At 41.9% G+C, this 23,341-nt stretch overlaps 1 protein-coding gene across 3 annotated transcripts in view; it reads right to left on the bottom strand.

The window, feature by feature from the left end:
• LOC145342242 (ATP-binding cassette sub-family C member 5-like) overlaps positions 1-23,341 on the bottom strand; it is a 188,064-nt gene that overhangs the window by 146,782 nt on the left and 17,941 nt on the right. For all 3 annotated transcript variants that reach the window (XM_080187638.1, XM_080187637.1, XM_080187636.1), the window contains exon 2: positions 6,972-7,168. In XM_080187638.1, the coding sequence (XP_080043764.1) occupies positions 6,972-7,013 (42 nt within the window). In that variant the 5' untranslated portion in view covers positions 7,014-7,168. The remainder of the gene's footprint in view (positions 1-6,971; positions 7,169-23,341) is intronic.

Below are 23,341 nucleotides of genomic sequence, written 5' to 3' on the forward strand. Positions count from 1 at the left end.
TTTGAAAACCATTCATCACAAATACTGTCCATGTATTTTATAACTTGTCACGTGGCCTACAAATAGATTATTGTAACAAAACACAGTAACTTTAACTGCATAGCACAACAAAAAATGGGAAAAAAACAATCACTCAAAAGTAAGTCAGGACTCACACTGAAGTATCCAAATTTCAACTATTTGTTTTGACCTCCATGAAAAACACATGATCTTAATTTTATAAATATTATTTGGTGTGAGAAAGAAGCAATTAAAATTTCCTTTTTAGATAAATGCAACATGCAGAATTAAAGCATCATGTTCCTGCACAGACATTTTACTTCAAAACATTTTGCAAAACATATCCCTTCACATTTGAAAGATAACCAACTTGCTTTACAGATACATAACCAAAAATAAATGGATGCTGAGACAAAGAAGGAAATAACAGGTGAGGAAGGCACTGAGGCAGAACAAATTTTTAAAAAATGTCCTTGGATGAGGTCTAGATATCTGGAGGTAGGACCACTAAGGAGGGAGCGAAACAAAGAAGGAATTCAGGAGAAGTCAGAGTGAGAAGAATGTGGGAACTTTGGGGAGGGTGTCACACTGAGGATATGCTACAGAAGTAAGATCGGGGTATTGATTTAAGTACAAGAATAAAGGTGTTTCTTTGAGATGTTGAGAGACCAAAGGCCAATGCAAGTCACTAAGTATAAGCAGAATGTGCAGAGTGGAGTTACTGTGAGATAAGGTATCAACAGAGCTGAGCTTTTCAAAGGGTTGATGGTGGAGGTTGCTGGCAATGAGATGACCAGAATACAAGAGTCTGGGACTAAAGACACGTGGATGATGGTTTCACTGGTACTGGTCTGAGGCTGGTACAGAGGAGAATATGCAAAGGGGAATTGGTAGCCTTTGTCAGACAGCCAATAGAGTTGTAACCTTGATTTGAGGTTTAAGAGGATGCCAGGTTTGTAAGTAGTCTGATTCTGTCCAAATTAATAGTTGTGTAGAATGGGATGGAGTCAGTAATAAGGGTACCTGGAAAATGATGTGACGGTGTTGATGATGATGGTCTAGCTTTCTGAATGTTTAGTAAGAGGAAGTTTCAGCCTATCCAATTCTAGATGCTAGGTAAGTGATAGGACAATGGCATTGAAGGGATTGATTTTATACAGAGTTGAACAAGGATATTATGAGCATACATATGGTCAACAACCACATTAATTTTATCTTGAATCCAAGATTTGGCCCACTTTGTAGTAGCAACTAAATCAACCTTTGTATGTCAAAAGCATTCTTAAAACATATTTATTGGCCTTCAGTTACCATCTACATACTTTTTTCAGCACCCCACATTGTGAGGTGGTTTGAAATATTCCACTACATTAGAAATGTTACATACATCCAAGCTGTTTATTTAAGTACCCAAGGAAATTAATAGTGCTTGACATTATGAAGAACTATCGGCTAGGAAACAAATCCTTTCTGACAAGATTGTGTAAATAAACAAGCATAACAGAAACAGAATTCAATAAATGAATCCAAGAGAAAATCTCCAGTTGCTCAGAGCCAAAATTCTAACATCCCCTGAATCCTCGCCACATTTAACACAAATACAAAGTTATGTTAAGTGCTACTTTTTGGTCCCTTTTATTTATATTGTTATTCTAGGAATGTTTGAGGAATTCAGCATCATTAGCCCCACTCATTGGTGAACCTTCCCATATTCCAGGATTTGTTGTTACTTATCCAGGTGTCCAAGCAAAGTTTGTCTATGTACTTAAGAACACAGCTTCCCAGTAGAAATAGATCATCATGGAATACTCCTACAGAATGTTCCATATTTTTACATTTCCCTCAGAAGTCAATCAAATAACATAACTTGATTTAGTCTTTTATTGGCAAATAAACATTGCTAAACAGTAAAAGACTAAGTGAACAGTAGTAATGGTACGCTATATATTTTGCAACAATAATTAAACATAATTATTCCCTCAGTTAATAAAAAAGGTCTTTTCCACAAAAGTTACTTCACCTATCACACTCCAATTTGAATGAGCCAGACTGAGAAAAGCTTTCCAGAAAATGACTAGAACCAAAACTAAATTCCAATCAGTGAACCAAAAAATTTACAAAACCCACATTTAAACAAATACTACAAAGTACGTGGAATCAATCTGAATGATTTCATATGGCATTGGTTTCTTCAATTTTCTCAAGGTATACAGGAGATTGCAAACAACATCGACTCACAGGAAAGCATGTCCTAATTGGTTTTGTAATGTCGGAAATTTTAGTTATTGTTAATCCAAAGATAACTGACTGATAACAATTAAAGTTTACAACATCTGCAGCAAAATACACAAGAATTTTCTGAGTAGGGACAGAATTCAAACCCTTGCACATGTTAGAATGTAACTGGTGACAACTTTGTCCTGGATGTGATGTGATCAATGGCAACAAGATGTAAGAGTCAGCTCACCCAGTAAACCATGGAACCAATTGCAGGTTGATGTAATAGTCAGCTGACTAGTTGACTCACTATAAGTAAGAATTTGTGTAGAATTGTGGGTTGTTTAGATTGGCCCAGGGTGAAGTCCCAAGTTTGGAATAACGATGTTTCTTTATTAAACTCTTCCTTTGATTTTATAAATTGGAGTAAGTTTTGTTCTATTTTTATTGTCTGCATTTGAAGAGTTACTTCTGATGAAACAGTGCATCTTGACAAATTAAAAAAGGTAATTGAATATTGTATAATCAAAAGAAGAACTGTAAGTCAGGGAATAGCTCTGTCCTAACTTACAAGGCAGCATCTGTGGGGACAGAAACAGTTAATATTTCAGGTCAATAACCTTTCACTCTTAAACATCAGATAGAATTTTTACTGCTCATAATAGAAGAGTCAGCAGTCGGAGAGGAACATAATAGCCATAGCAATAAAAACACACTTTCAGGTTTCCTGACCAACTAAAGAGTGCAGAGGTGAAAAACAAGGATATCTATTTAAAAGGATCTCCACAAGTCAGAATGCCTCTACTGCAGATCTGTCACTGGTGATAAAGTGAGTAGGAGGGCAGATGCACAACACTGGATGGCTATTTGCTAGTTTCCTGCTTTCTTGAGGGCCATTTTTCAGTTTGTGAGTACCCAAAAAGAAATATTGTTCTTTGTGAATGGAAGAGGCCCGCCTCTCAAACAAAAGAAGCACAGTTTTAGGTAGCTGAAGAATTCAGCAGTATGCAGTGCCTTGCAGTTTGATACAGGAGGTTCAATCACATCATGAGGGCATGAAAAACGAGTGGCATCCCACATTTTAGTATCAATTACCACACTCTGAATTCCCCAGCATTCTCCTGCTCAGCATCTCTCAGGCCAATACATCTTGCAGCTCAGTTCATCTGTTCTAATTCATGTCTTTCATCTCCCAAATGTCCTACATATATAATGCAGGAACTGGTGCAGGAGGATGCATGACTCGAGTCCTGGGAAGAGATTGTACATTCTAAGTAACATTGTGCAATTCATGCAGACTCTCTATCAGCAGGTACGAAATTTGGTGAGACTTCCAAGACATTAGTTTAGGTTCACCATCTAACAAGTAAACAGGAGTAAGTGTTGAGGATAGATAAAGCTGCAGACTGTCTCTGTTAAAGAACACAGGACACTCCAAGGCCTACTCATCTGGATGCAAAAGCTGAGCTTCAGGTGCTATCCACAAAGTGGACTATTCTGGAGCAGGAAGAGAAAATGTTCTGTCAGCATTTCCTGAGATACTGCATATCATCAGAGTTTGGCAAAATCTGGATGCCATGTTGTCTTAAGCTTTTGTGCTGAGGTCTACCTCTGTGGGAAGAATGATCATCTGCATGGAGCATCAGATGAGGTAGATAACCCAATGAATATGTGCTTCGCACAAAAGTCTGCACACTCAAACTTCCATTTTAAATAGGATAGTGGAAAGCCACACATGGTCACCAGCGCCTCATTGCATGTGCAGGAAAGCGATTTCCAGCTCTTGGCTAAAAAGGAAATACGGATGTGCCATGAGACAAAAGATGGAGAAAGATATATAGAAATGGAATTTCAACTCCAGACATTTTCACTTCTCACCCCTTTTACGCAATCCCTTCCCCGACCCCACTTGCTGCATGACAGTACAGTGGTTAGAACTGCTGCCCCACAGCACCAGGGGCCTGGGTTTGATTCCCGGCTTGGGTCACTATCTATGTGGAATTTGCACATTCTGCCTGTGTCTGGTTTCCTCTGGGTGCTCCAGTTTCCCCCCCACAGTCCAAAGATGTGCAGGTTAGGTGAATTGGTCATGATAAATTCTCCCTCAGTGTACCCAAACACGTGCTGAAGTGGGGCAACTAGGGGATTTTCACAGTAACTTCATTGCAGTATGCATTCTATTGTGAATACAAGCCTACTTGTAATTAATAAATAAACTTTTAAACTTTATCTCAGTGCATCTGCCCCTATAGGTGGGGCAGTTTTTGCTCCATGGGCTCCAAAACCCAAACAATGATGCCCACAGCATCTCAACTGTCTCAGCAGAGGAACGAGCAGCCTAACTTTTGTTATGCACAGCCTAAGTAGTAGCAACGCACAGAAAAATTTCGCTAAGGAAAATAGTCCTAACTTCTTAAATCCATCCTCATCTCTGGAACTAATTCTGTGATTCTTTTCTGCACTCTCTGCAATGCTTTCACATTCTTCCTAAAGTGTGACGCACAGAATCAATGCAACTCCAGGTCAGGCAAGTATAGTCCTTTATACAAATTCAACATAACCAACTTGCTCTTGTATTCCATGTCCTTAATAATAAAGCTCAGGGTACTCTATGCTTATTGTCCGTGCTCCCAATCAGTCCTTCCACCGTCAATGATTTATGTACAGTGCTTCTCTGCACTTGCACCCCATTTAGACTTGCGTCCTTTGTCTCTCCCATGTTCTTTCAACCAAGATGAATCACTTCATATTTCTCTGCATTGAATGTAACCTGCCATCTGTTTGTCATTCTACTAACTTGTCTATGTTCCTTTGAAGCTCTACATTATCTTCCTCACAGTTCACAATGTTTCCGAGCTTCATATCATATGTAAATTTTGAAATTGTGCCCTGTATATCAAGGTCTCGGTCTTTTCTATGCATCAGAAAAGGTCCCAACACTGACCTGCCATGGAAGTCTCCAAGTTCCTTGAAATGCTGTTGTTCAGTCATGTTGAGGAAATTTATCCTCTGTCTGTATATCCTGTTTTGGGGTATTGTCTCTCCCAAGTTGGAGTTCTGTGTCCATCGCTCTGTCCTCTTGAATAAGCAGATGACTGTGAAGGCAGCTGCTGCGAGTGTAGCTTTTGCTGCTGTTGGTATTCCTGGTACTTGCTCCTCTTATTCCATGTTAGAGAACCAAGGAAGTGCTGCATGAGTTGCAGAAACTGCTCCCATGCTGACAGCATGGAAGTGCAGATCAAGGTGAGAAAAGGTCATGAAAACAGAACCTGTCTCCAAAATATTGGAAATCTCGTCTAAAGCAGTGAAAGCACAATCTCAGAACAAGACTTTTGAAAAAAATTCAATCACTTCAGCAAGGAAGCAGCCGTGCTGTTTCAGCACAGTCATCAATTTTCCCTGTACTTTCGCATTGTTGACCCTGGTAAGTTTCTGGCAGCTTAGGAAACCCCATAGCAGCTAAAGCCAAAAAGGGTTAAATATGCTTTCAGTTGTCTTTCTAAATGTTTAAGTATATGCACAGGTGATTCCACTCTCAAACCCACACTTGCTAAACCCTAAAACGAAAGGGGTTGTGTTGGCTTCCTACATGCCATAATTTTTCAAAGTTTTTACAGTAACACTATCCCTACCCTTCTCCAAACGTTGGCATTCTGACCTTATTTGCTGGTCAAAATTAATGCCCTTTAACTTTGTTTCTTACTCCACCTGCCCTGTATTTATTTTGATTTCCAGAAACATGATATTTTACTTTCCCTAATTATTAGAACAATATAAATAAGCACAACAAAAAATGACTTCCACAGTAAATCCCTTAATTTTCCTTAATTGAGAGATTATCTCCACACCCCAATATTTTTCAAATAATCCCAGATCCTAAATTCTAGTTCCTAGCACCCACTTGAAACAAATGACTCCAAAACTACATTAAAGTTTACTATCTTATAAATTGCAAGTGGAACGGTAGAACTCAATAACAAAACCATATAGACTATGAAAGATCCAGATAATATTTATTGTAAAATTACAATAAATGCATGAATTGTGTGGAGAACCGTAAAGAACACCACTTGTTTGTGACATATATGATGAAATTTGATTTCTCATTTTAAGATGGAATAATAAATAGTATGTATATTCGCGACTGACAGGAGTAAAACTATATATAAACATTGAAAACATTTCATCTACCCTATCGACACATAAAATACAATTTGGCGTGGTGGGGGGCGGGAGGGTGCTGGTGGAACAGGTATTTGATTTCCTTGATGGCGCTTGCACGGTGAATAAAGCCCAATTTATTGAGGGACAGCTTGGGTCGCATCACGAAACGAATTCTGACGTTTCCCGGGAATTGATTACAAAGGTACGAATTGTAAAAAATAAACTCCCACAAAGCGCCCTGAGCGTGAAATAAAATAACGTCAGCGAGAGGAAACACACAGCAAATCAATTCAGGGCCATCTGTGTACGTATTTTAAAGGGTTCCAAAGTGTTCCGAGTTTATTTGGAATTCAGTTACTGAAGTGTTGCAGTTATATTACGATTAAAAGACACAGCACTTCAATAATAATGAATGGCTCAAATAAACGTACCCAACATTTTTATACCAAGGCTATTCCTGGTCTCACGCAGGGTATAACGGTGCAGAAACAGAGTGAAGCTGTTTAATATGCATTCTGAAATTCCGGAACTATTTGAAGTGACAGGGTTATCATTACAGTGCTATTAATAAACTTCTTGTAGCAACTTACAGCTTTGAGATCATCACTGAAACAAGGTTCGACCTTTTCCATGTAAGTCTAAGTGTTTTTTTGGGGAAGTAGCTCAGCCTCCGCATCTGTTGCGTTGTGTTCCCACAATGTGGTCAGAATCAACTGGAACGGCAGATACCAACGTCTGTCGTGTCGTCATTGGCACCAATGCCAATCACATAGCGACATTCACAGCCCTAGTAACAAGGTCACATGAACATAAACAAGTATAGATCACGATGCAACAGGAGAAAGGAATCAGATTCAATCAGATCTATGTGACAGAGGAATCATAACCGAATGATGGGGGGATGGAGGGACAGTAATAACTCAATAAAGGAGCTCAGAATTTGAACGACAGGTGAACAGAATTACAACATATCATTCAGTCATTGGGGCAATATCACTATATAATAAAAATACAACTAAAGAGTATTCCGGGATAGTGTAAGATAGTCGCAGTGGCCGGTAATGGTCTCACGCAGGAGTTCACAATCACGTAGTTTCTGATGTTTAAGTTAGGGGGTAAAACTGGCAACCAGGACCTCAGAGGTAGTAGTCTGTGCCTTACTCTCTGTAACACAACTATTCCGGTCCAAAGGATATGCAATGGAACATGTATATTGTCATTTTTGTTTTACTAAATGTGAAACATGCTGCTGCGGCTAAGTAACTCATGCCACATGTTTACAGAACAGCAGCAAATTCTCACAAAGCAAGATCCCACGCCATTAAATTAGATGGATTACCAAAGACAACGTTCAGCTAAAGTCCAGGTTAATGGTCCAACGCAAAATGGCGTATTTTGTGTATATATAAAAAAGTCAATCGTCATGGTCGTCTGCACGTCAAGTCACAGAGGTGGCAACCAATGGACCCGGAGGCCACAAACTGGAAGGTAGTGGTCGCGGGCAGTTTGATCAGCAGCTGCCCAAGCGCAACTTGGCTCTGTGAAGAACTGCCACGGAAACCGCACTGCCGCATTAGGGGCTCAAGGTGAAGTCAGCCGAACATCCGCCGACACTTTTTCTTGGTAATTCTTAGCCCGTTGCCCCACAAAACAAACCATCAAAGCCCCACAGCCAGATAGATGCTTTACTTACCTGGTTTAAACATAATGGGCAGGAGAGCATGCAGTGCACAGCCTGTGGTGAACAGAACCCACTCTGAACTGTCACTAACGGTTCTGGGAGGGAGGGGGGAAACACTCTCTCCGCTTCACCAACATCAATAAATGTTTTTTGCTTTCCTCTGTCCCCTTATGCTTCTCCCTATGCTGACGGTGTGCAATTTAATTAAATTACATACCAGGAATAGCGCAACACAACTTTTTATTGTGACTTTTCACCAAAAGATACAGATTTGGTGGACCCCTCAAAACTTTCTCACAGTCCCCAAGTGAAGAACCCCTGGTTCAATATTTACATTCGCATCACCACGGTCAAACGTGGCACATTATACTCAAATCTCAATCACTAATGGAATAACTTAACTATATGAGGCATTAAGGGTTATGGGGAGAGGGCGGGAATGTGGAACTGAGCCACGACAGATCAGCCATGATCTTATTGAATGGCGGGGCAGGCGCCAAGGGCTGGATGGCCTACTCCTGCTCCTATTTCTTATGTTCTTATGTCGAACAGGTTGGTATATTACAATGAGGCAACCAATTTCATGAAATTTCATTAAAACATGAAAAACCATCCACGGAGGAAAAACGCGAATACCAATCAGGATATAATGCGAGTCACTAAAACGATGACAGCACTGTATAAGGGACTGCCCATCTTAATGTTACTAACAGATTTTAAGTGATATATTTACTACAGATAAAGGGAACGATTAAAACCCATTTTTTAATGAAAGTAAGATGGATAAATGCACTAATCACGCCATTGCTGTTTTAGCAACTGCGCAAAATATAGACGAGGCACGCGGGACATCATCAACACAAGGGCAGAGAATTATTCATTTAGTGGTGTTCCAGTTAGAGAAGTAGATGAAATGGGATCTTAAACTGCTGGATTGGGCAATAGGTGTTGAATGAAAATTTAATTAGAGAAATGAGAGGACCTACATTTTGGAAAGAAGAATAAGGACAGAATAAATATAAATATATGGTTGTCAAATAGGAGTCAGAGAGTGGGGGTCAATGAGTGCTATTTGGATTGGCGGATGGTGACTAGTGGGGTGCCCCAGGGGTCGGTGCTGGGGCCTCAGCTATTTACCATTGTGAGAAACACAGCTCACAGTTAAACAATTTAGTCAAGTCAAGTTCTGAAGGAGCAAGATTTTATTTGACGTTCTTGCAAGACCGGGTGTCTAGCGAAATAGGCACACCTCACATAGATTTGCAGCACATTTTATACCTTTTTTACAAGCATTGTGATGGCTTTGCAATGTGATGTTCTCTCCTAATTGGTGGTCCCTGTCCCATCTATGTGTTGACATTCTCCTATTGGCTCAAGGTGCCCTAAGTTCCTATCACCTCTACTCCCCATCTAACAATGTCTCCTGTTATCATAAGAACATAAGAAATAGGAGCAGGAGTAGGCCATCTGGCCCTTCGAGCCTGCCCCGCCATTCAATAAGATCATGGCTGATCTGTCGTGGCTCAGTTCCACTTTCCCGCCCTCTCCCCATAACCCTTAATCCCCTCTCTTATCAAAAACCCATCAACCCGCTTCTTAAAAATATTTAGCGAGGCAGCCTCCACCACTTCAACGGGCAGAGAATTCCAGAGATTCACCACCCTTTGAGTGAAGAAGTTCCTCCTCAACTCCGTTCTGAACTGCCCCCCCTTTATCTTGAGGCTGTGCCCCCTAGTCCTACTGTCTTTTTTGAGCGGGAAGAGTCTCTCCACCTCTATCCTATCCATCCCATTCATCATCTTATACGTCTCAATGAGATCTCCCCTCATTCTTCTAAACTCCAACGAGTACAAGCCTAGTTTATTCAGCCTCTCCTCATAGCTCAACCCCCTCAACTCCGGTATCAGCCTAGTAAACCTCCTCTGCACTCCCTCCAAGGCCAAAATATCCTTGCGCAGGTGCGGCGCCCAAAACTGCACACAGTACTCCAGCTGCGGCCTCACCAATGCCCTATACAGCTGCAGCAAGACCTCCCTACTTTTATATTCAATCCCCCTCGCTATGAAGGCCAGCATCCCATTCGCCTTCCTGACCACCTGCTGCACCTGCAGGCTGGGTTTTTGCGACTCATGCACAAGGACCCCGAGGTCCCTCTGCACCGTCGCCTGCTGCAGTTTTTCGCCACGTAAGTAATAGTCCTTCCTACCATTCTTCCTACCAAAGTGGACCACCTCACACTTGCCAACATTAAATTCCATTTGCCATTTCCTGGCCCATTCGCCCAGCCTATCTAGATCCTTCTGCAGACTCTCCACACCCTCCGCACAATTTGCCTTTCCCCCAATCTTGGTGTCATCAGCAAATTTCGACACCCTACACTCGGTTCCCTCCTCCAGATCATCTATATAAATGGTAAATAGCTGAGGCCCCAGCACCGACCCCTGGGGCACCCCACTAGTCACCAACCGCCAATCCGAATAGCACCCATTGACCCCCACTCAGAGTGCATTAGCAAACTCATCCATCTTATCCAATACTGTTACATGTCCAGTTCAGATTGGCAGTAATCAATCCTTTGCCAACTTAATCACTGCTGTCCCGACTATCTCAGTGACCCCTTCCCCCTTTTATGCTTAATTGTATAAACAACACATCTTGCAGACCATTTGCTTTTTATAATGTGGGCCTCTTACATTCCTGCAGGATGTGGTGTATGCTTCACTGCACATCACATCTCTGATGTTATCTCTACATTACAGGCAGTCTTTTTATTATCCCTAAGTATTGCTGTGTTAGCAGCATCGAACCTTATGTCCTATGTTTGTGACTAAACTCACAGTTGTTTCCATAAAGTGGGTTATCAATATGCCTAACTATATCCAATCTATTTAACTTTAAGCTATTTCTCCATGCTCTACAAATATATGTGTTAACAACATCTTTACCTATTGCTCACACCATTTATATAGATGATCTGGAGGAGGGAACCGAGTGTCTGGTGTCGAAATTTGCTGATGACACCAAGATTGGTGGAACCGCAAATTGCACGGAGGGTGTGGAGAGTCTGCAGAAGGATCTAGATAGGCTGGGCGAATGGGCCAGGAAATGGCAAATGGAATTTAATGTTGGCAAGTGCAAGGTGGTCCACTTTGGTAGGAATAATGGTAGGAAGGATTATTACTTATGTGGAGAAAAACTGCAGCAGGCGTCGGTGCAGAGGGACCTCGGGGTCCTTGTGCATGAGTCGCAAAAACCCAGCTTGCAGGTGCAGCAGGTGGTCAGGAAGGCGAATGGGATGCTGGCCTTCATAGCGAGGGGGATTGAATATAAAAGTAGGGAGGTCTTGCTGCGGCTGTATAGGGCATTGGTGAGGCCGCAGCTGGAGTACTGTGTGCAGTTTTGGGCGCCGTACTTACGCAAGGATACTTTGGCCTTGGAGGGAGTGCAGAGGAGGTTTACTAGGCTGATGCCGGAGTTGAGGGGGTTGAGCTATGAGGAGAGGCTGAATAAACTAGGCTTGTACTCGTTAGAGTTTAGAAGAATGAGGGGAGATCTCATTGAGACGTATAAGATGATGAATGGGATGGATAGGATAGAGGTGGAGGGACTCTTCCCGCTCAGAAAGGATAGTAGGACTAGGGGGCACAGCCTCAAGATTAAGGGGGGGCGGTTTAGAACGGAGTTGAGGAGGAACTTCTTCACTCAAAGGGTGGTGAATCTCTGGAATTCTCTGCCCGTTGAAGTGGTGGAGGCTACCTCGCTAAATATTTTTAAGACGCGGGTTGATGGGTTTTTGATAAGAGAGGGGATTAAGGGTTATGGGGAGAGGGCGGGAATGTGGAACTGAGCCACGACAGATCAGCCATGATTTTATTGAATGGCGGGGCAAGCTCGAAGGGCTAGATGGCCTACTCCTGCTCCTATTTCTTATGTTTTTATGTTATGTTCTTATAAATACATTAAATGGTAAAACTTTAAATTGCGCAGAGTTCAAATTTAAAGAAGAGGAATTTAGGGGAATAAACTTAGCAAGGAAAACCTCAAAGATAGTGTTCACTGCATTACTCCCAATGCCAAAGTTAGTGAGTCCAGAAATAGGAGGATAGAATATGCATGATAGGCTTTAGACTTCTGGAACTTGGGACTGGTTCTGGAGAAGATGAAATCTGTAAAGGCCAGATAGTTTGCACATGAAAAGAGTCAGGATGTCAGGTTGATAAAGTCAGGATGTCAGGTTGATAAATACAGGTGAGAACCAGGCTGAATACAGAAAGATCAGAGGTGAATAAATGTGAGGTTATCCATTTTGGTCAGATGAATAAAAAGGCAACTTACACCTAAATGGGAAGAAACTTCCAAGTGCTTCAGTGAGGAGGCACAAGGGTGTCCTTGTGCATGAATCACAGAAAGTTAACATGCAGATGAGGCAGTGAATAAGAAAGGCAAATTAATTTTTGGCATTAATTAATTGCTCATGGAATACATTAACTTCATTACAGTGTTAATGCAAGCATACCTGTGACACTAAAAAATAAACATAAACTTTAAAAAACTCAGTGATGAGACTGTGTCTCAAGTCCTGCACACAGTTTTGGTCCCCCTACTTGAGGAAGGACGCAAATGCATTATAGTTGGTATAGAGAAGGTTCAGTAGATTGATTTTAGGGATGGAGAGTGATTGAGCAGTTTATGCCTATACTCACTGCAGTTTAGAACAAATAGAGGACATCTAACTGAGGTATATAAGGGATTGTTGGGTAGATGTAGAGTGGATATTCTTGAATGAGAGGCTGTAGTTTTAGGCTAAATGGTGGTAGATTTAAAACAGAAATGAGGAGGAATTACTTTACTCAGAGCGTCATGAATCTGTAGAATTCTCTACCCCCGAGTGCCGGGATGCTGGAACACTAAACAAATTTAAAGAGAAAAAAATTGGTTTTAAATTAAGTGGGATGAAGGGTTATGGGGGTGGGGGGGTGGTGGAGATGAGGCTGAGATGAAGTCAGCTATGATCTGATTGAATGGCGAGCAAGCTCAAGGGGCTTAATTGCCTACTCCTGCTTCTAGTTCTTATGAATTGCAAAAAGAAATAAGAACAACAAAGACAGAATCTGACAAGTGACTGGCAGTCAGCATAAAGGAAATCCAAAAGTATTCAATACCAAAAGAGGATTTATGCATGGAGGCCAAAAGTATTGCTGAGGTACTAAATGATCACTGTTACGATCCCAACTGATGAAGGGCAATCATGTCCCAGAGTGAAACGGCTTATAAATCCAAACATTTTTTTGAGACACCATGGAGGAAAATAACTGAACAAGTTCACGAGAGTCTGCTGGTTAACTTATTACATGAAGAGTAAAATATCTATTAAAACGAGAAAATGAATTGTGTTACACCAAACAAAAAGGTCAGAAAAATCTCAATTCAAACACCAGATTCAATTTTCTAATTATATATATATCTACAATATACATTCCAGAAATGTGCAGGTTAGGTTGACTGTTCATACTAAATTGACCCTTAGTGTCAGGGGGATTAGACGGGTAAATATGTGGCGTTATGGGCTAGGGTGGGATTATTGTTGGTGCAAGCTCGATGGGTCAAATGCAATGTGAAAAGTTTAAATTTTCCTGATCCAATGGCACCCTACATGAACCCTTGAGGACCACAGTGTCACTGAAACAAAGGTTGAGGAGATGAGAGCCAACCACACCTCAAAGATGCAGAGAGCATGGGGAGAATGACGAAATACTCTGTCACCAGTCCAGGACATTCTGGCAGACATAATACCTATCAAAATACAGGCATGCCTGATACGTTCAGTCTCTGTTAAGGCACACCACTAGTGGTGGAAAGCTTGTACATAACACAGAGAGGAAGGACTGGACTGAGAACACTGCCCTTACTTTGTGTAGGAATCAGGTTTTCACCACAGATTGATGGAAGCACTTCTAATAACAAAAAGGAGCTATAGAAAGGGTGAAATCAGAGGGAGTCAATGCCCAAAATGTATAATTACAAAATCCTGACCTTTCTTACCCTGTTGCTATGTCTTGGTGCATCCCCAACATCCACTGCAAAGGTGAAGGCAGCCTGCAGACTGCTACACTGTGTTGCCTGAGATGATCGTGGTGGGCGTCCTTTGGAAGGCCGAGACCCCCATCAGGAGCCTGCTGTGTGGCAAGGCCTCCGTCCTCAGCTTGTGGATCTGAAGCTGAAGCAGCAACAGGAAGAGGCAATTTACTTGGACGGGACACCTGGATGGATGGCTTCAGGACCAGCTGGTTCTCCCCCCCAACTCTCTCGGCTGCCGCCATGAGTGTGAGCTTGAGATGCTTGCCCACGTTCCATCTCCCTCCCCCCTAGGCATTGATACTGATGGATGCTAGCATTGAGCACACAACAGATGTCCTGGATCAAGGTCTCCATGGCTGTTGCCACCCCTACCAGTATTGACCTTGGTGCATTGGCCTGTTGGTGCTATCACCTTGGTCTGAAAGCGGAGAGACTCCTTTATCAGCCTTGCAATCTAAATACACGAAATACCCCTTCTTGATTTTCCTGGCCTTGTCTTTGGAGCACCAGCAATTGAGGCATGGCCAAGTCCAGATGCTCCTCATCTAACTAAAGACTCAGCAAATTCCTTTCCTCCAGCAATCCTCTTGAGTGCCTATCACCTGGGATATCCCTGCCTCTGCCTGCTGTGCATCAGACAGTGCGATGTGCTCACCAGACTGTGACCCCAACGCTACTTTACAACTATGACCCACTGAGTTATGTTGCTCTGTGTGGTGAAGGGTGTGGGTGAGCATTGTGACAGGTTTCCGGTATCTTTGTCTGTAGATTGTTCATTGGTGCTCTTTGCGAGGCTGGAGTCCAAAACCAGGCTCATGGACCTCCTTAACTGCTTTCCAGACATGCCACAAAAGAAGGAAGAGGTGATTACTGCATGATAGGCCTGAGAAAGAGGACATCAGTCACAGCATTGTCGTAAGAAGGATGTTGCTGAGCTGGATCCTCATTTGGTTGAACACCGCCAATTTCACCATCAGCACATGAACAACCAGGTAAATTGTTCTTTCCTCAAAGTCTGTAAGGACCTTGAGTTTGACTCTGAGATCTCTCCCTTTTGTTGTGTGTCAGCTTGTGCCACATGAAAACACATGGAGAGTATAAGTAGGGTGCGTGCCAGGGAAGATGTTAATAATGCCTGGCATGTGTGGATTGTAAGTGGGTTATGGACGTGATCAGAACATGAACCACAGGTGAGATGTAGCTGTTTGTGGGAGAGTTGGTGCTGGTGTCTCTTGAGCTGGTACTGAGTAATATTCCTGTAGATGTGTGATAGATCTGTGAGTGTATAAGCTATGAGTGATGAGGAAAGTGCCTTACTGTGCCCCGGCAGACGGAGGAGATCATTCAAACACTTGCGGCACCAGATGACTGAACTCTTCTTCAGGGCATTAGCACCAACCACCGCTGCCACCACCTATCATGCTGGATTGATTTCCTGTTTACCCGAAGTGTGGATAGAGTACATCATAAGAACATAAGAACATAAGAAATAGGAGCAGGAGTAGGCCATCTAGCCCTTCGAGCCTGCCCCGCCATTCAGTAAGATCATGGCTGATCTGTCGTGGCTCAGTTCCACTTTCCCGCCCTCTCCCCATAACCCTTAATCCCTTCTCTTATCAAAAACCCATCAACCCGCTTCTTAAAAATATTTAGCGAGGCAGCCTCCACCACTTCAACGGGCAGAGAATTCCAGAGATTCACCACCCTTTGAGTGAAGAAGTTCCTCCTCAACTCCGTTCTAAACCGCCTCCCCTTTATCTTGAGGCTGTGCCCCCTAGTCCTACTGTCTTTTTTGAGCGGGAAGAGTCTCTCCACCTCTATCCTATCCATCCCATTCATCATCTTATACGTCTCAATGAGATCTCCCCTCATTCTTCTAAACTCTAACGAGTACAAGCCTAGTTTATTCAGCCTCTCCTCATAGCTCAATCCCCTCAACTCCGGTATCAGCCTAGTAAACCTCCTCTGCACTCCCTCCAGGGCCAAAATATCCTTGCGCAGGTGCGGCGCCCAAAACTGCACACAGTACTCCAGCTGCGGCCTCACCAATGCCCTATACAGCTGCAGCAAGACCTCCCTACTTTTATATTCAATCCCCCTCGCTATGAAGGCCAGCATCCCATTCGCCTTCCTGACCACCTGCTGCACCTGCAAGCTGGGTTTTTGCGATTCATGCACAAGGACCCCGAGGTCCCTCTGCACCGGTGGGCCTCCACTGTATTCAGCAGGCACTTGAGTGAGGAGTTGGTGAATTTTGAGGCAGTATCTTCTCACTTTTAGCAGGCATGACTTCCCAGTGGCATCCTCTTTGTGTTAGCTGCGTGCAGGAGCAGCCTTTAAATATGGTGCCTGGATTATTGAAATGATGTGGTGAGGCGGAGGGGTGAATCATCTGCCAGTAATCTGACGAGAAATCCGTGCCTCTGCAGTTTTCAAACGTAGAGGTACATAATATGAAGTAAAAAGCTGCCATCGCCGTCAGCAGGTCAAACACCACTTCACCCACCCATCATCAGACTTCGCCGACTTCTGAGACAGTTCCACCCATAAAGTATTTAATGGCATTATTCAAATGAGAGTAGGGAAATTCTCTTGGCACACTGACCAACATTATTCCTCAAGAAACACTAAAACACTAAAACAGTTTAAGCAGTCATTTAAATCATTACTATTTATGAGATCTTGATGTGCACAAATTTTAATAGTGATTTTTTTTTCCCTGTACTTTTGCGGGATGTGAGCATCACTGGCAGGTTGCTCATCCCTGATGATAAAACCCCTCCTTCTTAGGGACAATTAAGAGTTGGGCAACAAATGCCGGCCTTGCTAAAGATGCTCTCGTGAACAAATAACAAGATTCAATCAGTTCAAAATTAATTAGCTGGCTTTGAAATGCTTTGTGACATACTGAGGTCACAAGTAATTTAATTTTTAGTGCGATGGTACCAGGGAAGTGAGGCTTTAATTATAAGAAGAAACTTGGAAAATTGGGGCTGCTTTAACTAAAACAAAAATGAAAAGGATATTTGATAGAAAAATCAAAAAAAGTGAAAATGTTCAACTTAAATAGGAGAAACAATCCCCACATTTGGTGCTAAAAACAGAAAATGCTGGAATTATTCGAGAGATATGGCAGATAGAAAAACAGTGATAACGTTTCAGGTCTCTGATATTTCATCGGAAATACTAGTAAATTGGTAACTGAAGATGTATGTTCATTACTAAAACAGTTAGGAGAACTTTATACAAAAATGGTCAGTTGTGCATGAGATGTTCTGTTTGGGACAGTGCCTGAGGCAAAATTTGTAACAGTTTTTCTGAAGGAAGTGTTTTGAAATGGAACAAAAATGAACTATGGGGTAAGGATATGGGGAAAATGGCAGCAAGATGGTATTGAATGGATCACTATTTCATAGAGCCAGCATAGTGTGTTGGACTGAACATTCAACTTCTAAGCTGTAAAACACTATAATGATCTGTTTATATTTAAACATGGAATTGAATAGATAAAATTAATGCAGGCTCAAGTACGTATAGATTCACTTCAAATTGCAATACACATTTGCATTCTAGCTTTTGTTTTGCAGCAAAATGGATGCAGTAGCATTCTTAAAGTGTATTAAATTTCAGAATTAAAATTGGAAATCTCTATACCTGATGGTTTTAAACCCAAACTGCAGATCATAGGCCAAAATGTAAATATAACCTACTTTGGCTTCGGTTCAGAAATGCAGAATAGAGAAATGTTCTGGCTGGTAATTTGCCCGAAAAGGTAAAAAATGGAAACTGACATTGGTAGAATTAGTTGTTATTAGAATTATTTAACTTGCTTATAAATTTGCCCAAATTTCCTTTGTGAATGACATCATGTCGTTGTGCATAAAAATTCTGATCATAACAATTTCACACTGTGATTTTTTTAAAACCTATTTAGCCTGTAGGGAACTTGGGGTTCATTTATATTGTGTTGCTGATATGAAATTAATTTTGTTTAAATGCGTGTTAACATCAGGAAACAGCCTAATTGTTTATGGCAATTAGTTGAATACCAGCTGTATTAAAATTCTGCTTCTCGTTTCAGATTAACTTGAGTAAATTGTTGGGAGTGATTTACTGTGTGGTTTGCCTCAGCTTTGGGGAGCAGATTCATATTGGCCCCTGCAGACCCTGATTTTTGGTTGAATGACTAAGGAGTCAATTGATGCTTGCTACAAATTTTTGGCCTGCACAAAATAGTTTCTGGATTCCCTGGTTGTTATTTATGGCCCTTGACAGATCTCACATTCCATATCAACTAGAAAGAATCTTTACTACCCAATATCTAATTAATCGATAGCATGATTCAGAGACAGTATCGTTAGAATCTGCATTATATGCACTAGATACTACAACCTCACATTTAATGTGTATTTCTCCCATTTTACAGAAGGTGGAAAATTTTAGACAAACATCAACAGGCTCTTTGGTCCCTCAACGCAAGATCAGGATTTGCAGGGGCCAATATGAATCTGCTCCCCAAAGTTGAAGCAAAACACACTCCTATTTTATTGGCTGGACTGTGACGTTTTCACAATTTAAGTTTGGGTCTGAGAAGTCACCATTTTACACAACGATAAGGTTGAGGACTATATTCATTCAAGACCATTAAAATCCTCAAATTGTTTCAGAAAAGTAATTGATAATGCTTAAAATACTATTTTTAATACATTTTTCCAAGAACATATTTGTGTATCTTTGAGGTATTTTATTGAAACCACTATTCCTGCATTAAATTTCAAAACACCCAGGATAAAGTCCAATAACTTTATTTGGTATCACGAGCTTTTGGAATGCTGCTCCTTCATCAGGTGAGTGGAGAGGTGGGTTCACAAACAGGGCACATATAAAAACAGACTCAATTGCAAGATAATGGTTGGAACGTGAGTCTTTACAGGTACAGACAATTTGAGTGGAGAGAGGGATAATGACAGGTTAAAGAGGTGTGGGGGTTACACGTAGTATAGCGTGAATCCAAAATCCTGGTTGAGGCTATCCTCATGTGTACAGAACTTGGCTATCAGTTTCTGCTTGTGTTTCTGCATTGTCGTGTGTCTCGAACACCACCTTAGAGACTGCTTACCTGAAGATATTTGATTTTGATTTGATTTAATTTAGTGAAAAGTATTGTTTCTTGCACACGATACAGACAGACCATACCGTTCATAGAGAAGGAAATGAGAGAGTGCAGAATGTCATGATACAATCATAGCTAGGGCGTAGAGAAAGATAAACTTGATGCAAGGTAGGTCCATTCAAAAGTCTGACAGCAGCAGAAAGAGACAGTCCTTGAGTCGGTTGGTACGTGAGCTCAGACTTTCGTATTTGTTTCCCGACGGAAAAAGGCAACAGACAGAACGTCTGGGGTGCGTGGGATCCTTAACTATGCTGGCTGCTAGGAAGCGTAGACAGAGTCAATGGATCGGAAGCTAAATGACCTCGACTGCTGAAGTATTCCCCAACAGGAAAAAAACACACCTGCCTGGTGATTGTCAGGTGGTGCCCATTCATCTGTTGTTGTAGCGTTTGCATGGTCTCGCTGATGTACCATGCTTTGGGATATCCTTTCCTGCAGCATAGCAGGTAGACAACATTGGCCGAATCACACGAGTATGTACCATGTACTTGGTGGATGGTGTTCTCACATGTGATGATGGCATCCATGTCAATGATCCGGCACGACTTGCAGAGGTTGCTCTGGCAAGGTTGTGTGGTACTGTGGTTGCTGTTCTCTTGAGCTTGCTGTGAATGATGGTCTGTTTGAGGTTGCGCGGTTGTTTGAAGGCAATTAGTAGGGGTGTGGGGATGGCCTTGACAAAATATTCACTTTCATCAACGTTGAAGGCTCCAAAGTAGATGTTGTAATTTCTCTGCTCCAGAAAAGTACCGGACAACAAAGGGTACTCTCTCAGCTGTGTCCCATGTTTGTCTTCTGAGAAGGTTGGTACGGTTTTTTGGTGTGGCACATCCGAACTGTAAATCGATGAGTCAAGCACCATATTCTGTTCTTATGAGAGCATCTTTCAGCATCTGTAGGTGTCTGTTGCGTTCATCAACTTCATCTGCCACAGTCGCAAGACAGCCCCGAACGTCAGCCAAACGTCACCCAAACATAATGCAACACCACCCACACTCTCAAGATCAACCGCAACATTGTCATCAAATCAGCAGACAAAGGAGGGACCACAGTCATACTGAACAAAATGAATTACTGCAAAGAAGTGTACCGACAACTAACCAACCAGGAACACTACAGACAGTTACCCGCAAATCCGACCAAAGAACATACTCGTCAACTCAACAGACTGATCAGGATCTTTGATCTGGACCTTCAGAGCACTCATCACGCTCTCATCCCCCTTGGAGATCTCTACTTCCAAAGATACACAAGGCCAACATACCTGGCCATCCCACTATATCAGGCAATGGGACCCTTTGTCAGAACCTCTCTGGCTACGTCAAGGGCATCCTGAAACCCATTATACAAGGAACCACCAGCTTCTGTCGTGACACTACGGAATACTTACAGAAACTCAGTACACAAGGAGCAGTTTGACAGGAACATTCCTCATCACAATGGATGTCTCGGCACTCTACATCAGCATCCCCCATGACGGCGGCATTGCTGCAACTTTCTCAGTACTCAACATTGATAATTGCCAATCTCCAGATGCAATTCTACAACTCATTTGCTTCATCCTGGACCACAACGTCTTCACCTTCAACAATCAGTTCTTCATCTAGACAAGCAGTACAGCCAATGGGAACCAAATTTGCACCGCAATATGCCAACTTCTTCATGCACAAGTTCGAACAAGATCTCTTCACTGCAAGGATCTTCAACCGAAGCTATATACTAGATAAATCAATGACATTTTCTTTCTTTGGACTCACAGAGAAGAATCACTGAAACAACTACATGATGACATCAACAAATTCCATTCCACCATCAGACTCACCATGTACTACTCTCCAGGATCGGTTGCATTCTTGGACGCATGCATCTCCATCAAGGATGGTCACTTCAGCACTTCGCTATACCGCAAGCCCACAGATAACCTCATGATTTCCATTTCTCCAGTTTCTATCCTAAACATGTTAAAGAAGCCATCCCCTATAGACAAACCCACCGTTTACACAGGATCTGCTCAGATGAGGAGGAATGCATCTGACCCCTACCCCAGTCGCTGAAAGACACCCTCATAAGAACAGGATATGGTTCCATTAGATTTGAAGATAGCAAATGTACCACCATTATTCAAAAAGGTAGCGAGACAGAAAATAGGAAACTATAGCCTAACATCTGTAAAAGGGAAAATGTTGTAAGCTGTTATAGCAAGGCACTTGCAAAAAAATCAAAGCAATCAGACAGAATCAATATAGTTTTGTGAAACAGAAAACATGTTTAACCAATTTATTGGAGTTCTTTGAAGAAGTCACATATGCTGTGGATAAACAAAACTGATGAATATACTGTACTTAGATTTCCAGAGGCATTTGATAAAATGCCACATCAAAGGTTATTGCATAAAAGTTCATGTGTTGAAATTAACATATTGGCACGGAAAGGCAGGCTAATTATGAATGTCCTGTCCAATGGTCTACCTCCTTAAACAATGAAGTTGATTAGAAAGAAAAACTGTGAATGATAAGCAAGAAAATAGAGTGAATTAGAGTCAAGTTAGATCCACAGAGAAAGGAAGAAAGAAAAATAGAGTTTTTAAGTGTTTATTCTTTCAGGGAATTTGAACATTCTAGCTAGGACAGCCTTCAGTGCCCATCCCTAATTACCCTGGACAAGGGATGAGGAGGTGCCTTCTTGAATTGCTGCAGTCCATGTGGTTTAGGTATGTTAGGAAGGGAGTTCCAAGATTTTGACCCAATAACAGTGGCAAAACAGTGATATAGTTCCAAATTAGTATGTTGTGTGTCTTGGAAGGCAATAATAGTTTGTGATGTTCCCACGCATCTGCTGCCCCTGTCCACATAGGTGGTAAGCATTGGGGTTTGGAAGGTACTGTGAAAGAGCCTCGATGAATTGTTGCAGTATGTCTTACAAATGGCACACTAATTAGGATATTCACTAACCAAGGACACACCAGCAGTCCCAGACAGTCCCAATGAATACAATATACACTGCACCAGATAAGAGGATCTGGAAAGCATCAAGTGACTGTGAGAAAGACTTTCAAAGTCCACGAACTGATCACGTAGTCCCATGCTGTCAGAACGTAAATGTTATTGCAAGGTAAATAATCTCTACTAATAATCATTGGCTCATACTCGGCTGGGGTGAGCAAGTGGTGGGCAAATTGACTTTTGAAAATTGTATAATTGTATTACTGAGATTGATGAATTTCACAGTAGACCTGGAAGTACCCAAATCTCTCTCTCCCTCGTACATTGACCAAGCTTGAAAACTAAAAAAAATCATCCTTTATCAGAATACTGTCTCCGTGTCTTTGCGTTAGCTGAGCCATTATTAAGAAGAGGAATCCCTCATGTGAAAGCCAGCCTAATACATAGTCTCTGAAAATGCTCCTACAATAAGTAACAAGGCCTGCAGTTGAAACCCATTATGTTTGGGAGCAGGTAATGGTTGGGCATTAACATCACCTTGGGATATCAAGAGTTGTCTTTGTCCATAGCTGGCTGGGACAGACATACCAGCTCCAAGGCTGGATCTCTGCCTTAGAAATGGAAAAAGGGCTGGTGTTTTTCTCTGGAATTCTACTGTTGGCAGTCACAGAGGCATTAATGTTTCTTTTGAAAATAGTGAGGTCCCTGCTCATTTTCTAAAGATTAGAAATTCCTCTGGTATGCATCATAGCTATCATGGAAAGCTTTGCCCATTTTAAGAAGTGATTATTTTTACAGTGTAGTCCGGGTGACGGTGTTATATATTTATTTCTGTCCTGTCTCAACTGGGAAATTTGCAACTTATCAGCTTAAGCCTCAATGTTTTTCAGGTTTTGTTGCATGTGGACATGGACTGCTTCAGTATATGAGGAATTGCGAAGGTTGCTAACATTGTAGTCATCAGCAAACATCCCCCCCACTAATGACCTTATGGTGGTGGCAAGGTTATTGAGGTGACTGGGCCTGTAACTATGTCCTGTGTCTGACCTCCAACAACTAAAACAATCAACCATTGTGCTAGATATG

This window comes from Carcharhinus amblyrhynchos, chromosome 4 (assembly GCF_965287045.1).
Source record: "Carcharhinus amblyrhynchos chromosome 4, sCarAmb.v2.hapA, whole genome shotgun sequence".
Lineage (NCBI taxonomy): Eukaryota > Metazoa > Chordata > Chondrichthyes > Carcharhiniformes > Carcharhinidae > Carcharhinus > Carcharhinus amblyrhynchos.